Genomic DNA, 4,520 nt, shown 5'->3' on the forward strand with positions numbered 1-4,520 from the left:
AGAGCTGGTTTGGTCTCCGAAAAAGACTATTGCAAAGGTAAAAACGATTACGGTGACGGTGGAATTATATTTGGTTTATATTTAGCACCAAAAGTCAAATACAACATCGTTTTGACTTCTGATGGTGTTTTAAAAGAAAAGAAAACGTTTAAAGGTTATTCTAATGATAAGATAAGTGTAGAAGATTACGTTCAGTTAGCAAGCGGACATGATGTGTCGAACGAATTTAATAAACCATGGGAAAAAAGTTTCACCAATGGAGTAGTTATTCCAAATGATAAACAAACTAAAGTTTTTAGAAGTTATTTGAATAATGTTAAAAGAAAACCACCAAACAGTGAAGGAATTATGTATCCTTACAATGACGAAGATGAGTATAGTTTTGACGAAAACTATGAATTTGATGATTTCGATTATCTTTCTAATCAAGAAGAGAATGAAGATTGTTTTAAATGAAGTTGAATGACAATTTCTTCGTTGCCAAAGTCTATGAACCTGTTTTACCGTCTTTGATTTCCAGATTTGATCATAAAAGAATTGACTGGTAAATAGGTCGTTTGAAACGGTTTCTCTATAATTCTGTATCCGATCGGCACCGTAAAAGTCAGTATGCTGTATATGATTTGGCGTTTGTGCTTGTTGAAAAATCCACCGTTGATCAAATTACAGTGAATGTTGATCACGTCGATGTCGTTCTCGATGTTGGCCTTGTGCGGCGCCAATGTCGATTGCGCGTATATTCGTTTATCGAACCCTAGTAACGCATTCAACGAATTTTCTACGTTGAAATCGACTTGACTGTTATTTCTCAAGATCAGTTTTATTTGGTTCAGATTCAAATTACCTTCGAATTCGATATTGTTTTTGCCGTTCACGCTTCCTGCGTATTCGGATAGGTAATCGTTGATTACGTATTCGTAGCTTCCCGCTAGTAAGCATATGGTTTTGAACGTAAATCCGTTATCCGTCGATATTTTTAGTTGATTGTTTTTTTCGTTGATGTTTCTAATGGAATTGTAAACGGAGAAATACTTTAATCCCAGTTCGTACTGTTTATTGCGATCGAGTTCATACTCGTAGTCTAGAGACAATTTGATGTCTGATTTATTCGAGGTGATAACGAACAATTGTTCTTTATTGGACATTTTTAATGACATTTATATAGTCTTTTTTAGTGATGATTTTTTTCTCTAAAAGCCGTTTTAATATGCCATTGACTTCGTTGTATTATCTGTCCGATCGATGACCTTCCTTCATGGCCGCTAATATTATTTCTAATCTATTAAGCAATTCTTTATTGTTGTCGGATAAAAACGTTATACCTTGTTCAGATGCCACCATATCATCGAATTCGTCTATTTCTTGTATGATTGGTGGATAATCTTCTGCATAATCATCTACCTCCTCTTGCTCAATAACTTTTGTTATATATAAATCAACTTCTTTCAATCTTCTTGTTTCGGGTCCTGACTTTCTGATCGCATGTAGAAATTTTGAGTATGCTACTAAATCCTTGTAATCGGCAATTTCAACATCCTCGCCATTCATTAAATCTATTAATCCTCTCGTTAATGTGTATATGTAATCTTTTGTATCGATTTTGAATTGTGGTGAATTTCCACTAAATCTTATTCTAAAACCATTAAACAACAAACCCTCATCATCAATGATTGGTGAAATGCTCTTTGGTAAATCTGGGTCAGGGTTTGAAAAAAGACGTTTTATATCATCTAATGTCCTAATTATAATACCATTATATTCAATCGGTTTGGGTTCTATATGAGGGGTGGGTTCTATAACGAGTCTCTTTTTAATATCTTCTTGACTTTTTAATATGGGTTGAAATAGAGTTTTAGATTTTCCGTTAATCCGAGTTGTTGTAATTTGTATTTTTCAACTTGGGTCTTTATTTTATTCTTAGCTTTGATATATTCTCTATTTCTTTTTAAAATATTATTCCAATCCGTCATTTTTAAAAAAATAAAATTAACATATATCGATCATAACTCTTTCTCCCGCAGGTTTTCTAGTATTTACAAATACATATCCATGATCATCTGGGTTTCTCCGTTGAGCTTTACAAACCTTTTTAAATGTATCTCTATCCATTCCGTGATTTATAGACTGAATGATTTGAGATAAATCTTTATCGTTTAATTCAAATAATAAAAAACAATTTGCATTTTTTCTAATGAACATAGAATCCATCCCGTAAAAAGATTGGGATTGGGATTGGTATATGCAGTGACAGTTGTGATGTCTTCCTTTGGTGAAGAATTCTTGTTGAACAGTTTGATTTCTTTGCGCTACGCAGTCGTCAAACAATATTAAGTTCTTTCGATTGCTATCAATATTAGACAAGTCTAGATCATTAACATTTTTCGTAAGAAAAACTTTTATATCCGTTGGATTGAAAGATGGATTCTTTGATTTAATGAAGTTTTCTATGATATCTTTTATTTCCACTTCTTCTTCGTTTCCCTCGTAATATTGAAATATGTCTTGAACGTCTTTCTTTGGTAAATAATAGGAATTGATAATACGATTGCTCTGGTGTTGTTGTGTAGATATACAGAGAATTGAAATCTAAAAGGTTTGGTGTTGTCAACATGTTAAAAGTGAGATGAGTTTTCCCAGAACCTGAACTACCGCAAATGCACATGAGCATTGGGTTACTAGGAAATATGTACGAATGTTTGAATTTCTTGCCCATTTTTATTTATTACATTTTCGTATCAAAAATCACCCCGTTGCCTTTATACTTTCAAAGGAAGATTCCCTCGCCCGAACGTATGTTTTTAAAAAATATGGCGTTGCCCTTGTGTTTGACCTTCATTTCTCCAGTGTCGATTTTATCTATTAATTTGCTTAATCCCTCTTTAACGGTTTTCTTGGTTTCTTCGCCAAATCTTTGTCCGAATTCTTTAACCGTCCCTAATATATCTCCTACTCCCGAACCTCCTCGTGCTTCTCTTTCCATTGCCAAATTGTGTCTACGTGCTTCGGCGTTTGCAGCGGCTTCAGCTTTCTTATCGTTGACAGTTTTGGCTATCCCAGCAGCTCCACCAGCAGTTGCACCAGCTGCAGCTAATCAGCAAAGATTAAAGGTAAGAAAGGTAAAAATCCACCTTTTTTAGTTAAATTCTCATCAATTCTTTCCAAGTCTATATCGTCTCTGACTTTGCAATGTTTGTATTTATCGATAATCTTTTGGGTTATATGCACTTTTTTACCGTTGTAAGTTATTAGAGTCGGTGAATTCGTTTCCATAGCTTCTATTATTTTCATAACTAAAGTTTCTGGTTTCATTTTTAAAGAGTCTTTTTTTATTCAATTCTTATCATTCTTCTATCTGATATTTTAATCAAATGTTTTGCTTCTTCCAGCAATAAACAGTAGCCGGTTACATCTTCTTGTGTTTTATCGATGTGAATATTTATGTTTACCCCTGTTTTGAAAAGATCTTCTTGATGAGCTGACAGCTGTTGTAATCTTTTTTGGAAGGATCAATTGTCAAAGGTTGATTGGGATAATTATCGTTGTTCAATCTGACTTGAACTTTGCGAATGATGGGATCTTGAGTATGGTCCAATGCCACTCTGAAAATGTTGTTGTTGTTTGTCTGAGAGTCTGGCAAGTTTTTGAAACCGACCATTAGATATCTCGCTGGTTTGACGGTGTTGGTGATTGTCCACGTGGTGGATTCTCCCGTTAAAGTCATGCTACCTACCGTGTTACGATGAAGAAGAGCAATTTCGATGTCTTAGGTTAAAGAGTTGAATATTCTCGTTTCCACTTCTACGGAAGGAGTGATTACCGGTATGTAAAGTTGGATATTCGTTATTTCTAATTTTTTCTAGTTGTTTTCACCAAAGAATATCTTGTTGTCGTTGATTTCTCTTTGCAAATGAATTTTATACGGTAAACCTATGGAAACCTTTCTGTGTTCCAAGAGACCAAATAAAGGATACAACTTCCAATTTACGTAATTACCCCATCTGTTGTTCTCAACAACATTGTTGTATTGAAGCGCTCGTTTTTCAAATCCGTGATTTACTCCGCGAGTCACTCTTTCCAGTGTGTTTCTAGCAACTACCCTTATCCTAGCAAGGTCTGCGTCATCTGCCACAGTTCTGACCGGTTCTTTTAAAACTTCTCCGTTACCGACATCGGGAATCCATCCTGAAACTGAATCGTAGTTTTTGGGATACAGAACCGTTTTCAACATTGTGTCGAACTCGTCGGGGTGTTTTATGGTCTCTATCGGATTTGAACCAGCTTCCAAAACCATTTCGCTGAATAAAGACGGAAAGAAGTTGTTTTCTAAAGTCGTGTTGGTTTGTGGAATTCGATTCTGAGCGGCGTCTTTGATTTTGAAATCGCATCGGAAATGGGCATCGGAAAGCAGCAACCAATTGGACAACGAATTAATTTCAAAAGTAACTCTTCCTCCGTCGTTTATTTGGGTCTTTGTCCCTACTGATGGTGAGATGATTACGTAATCCTCTTTCTTCTTGTTG

The 4,520-nt window shown here is 35.1% G+C and overlaps 2 protein-coding genes across 2 annotated transcripts in view; one reads left to right on the plus strand and one right to left on the minus strand.

Annotated features, from left to right (window-relative positions):
* Positions 1-456, plus strand: part of LOTGIDRAFT_167417 (hypothetical protein) — a gene marked incomplete at both ends in the record, with an annotated part of 668 nt that extends 212 nt beyond the window's left edge. Inside the window, one exon of the mRNA XM_009064894.1 lies at positions 86-456. Within this exon, the coding sequence (XP_009063142.1) occupies positions 86-456 (371 nt within the window). The remainder of the gene's footprint in view (positions 1-85) is intronic.
* Positions 457-1,986: 1,530 nt separating this feature from the next.
* Positions 1,987-4,291, minus strand: LOTGIDRAFT_167418 (hypothetical protein; the record flags this gene model as incomplete). Its single annotated transcript, XM_009064895.1, has 3 exons — positions 1,987-2,586; positions 2,831-3,087; positions 3,994-4,291. The coding sequence occupies 3 exons, from the start codon at positions 4,289-4,291 to the stop codon at positions 1,987-1,989; spliced, it is 1,155 nt and encodes a 384-aa protein (XP_009063143.1).
* Between the last annotated feature and the right edge of the window lie 229 nt (positions 4,292-4,520).

The sequence above is a fragment of the Lottia gigantea genome (genome assembly GCF_000327385.1).
Source record: "Lottia gigantea unplaced genomic scaffold LOTGIsca_66, whole genome shotgun sequence".
Lineage (NCBI taxonomy): Eukaryota > Metazoa > Mollusca > Gastropoda > Lottiidae > Lottia > Lottia gigantea.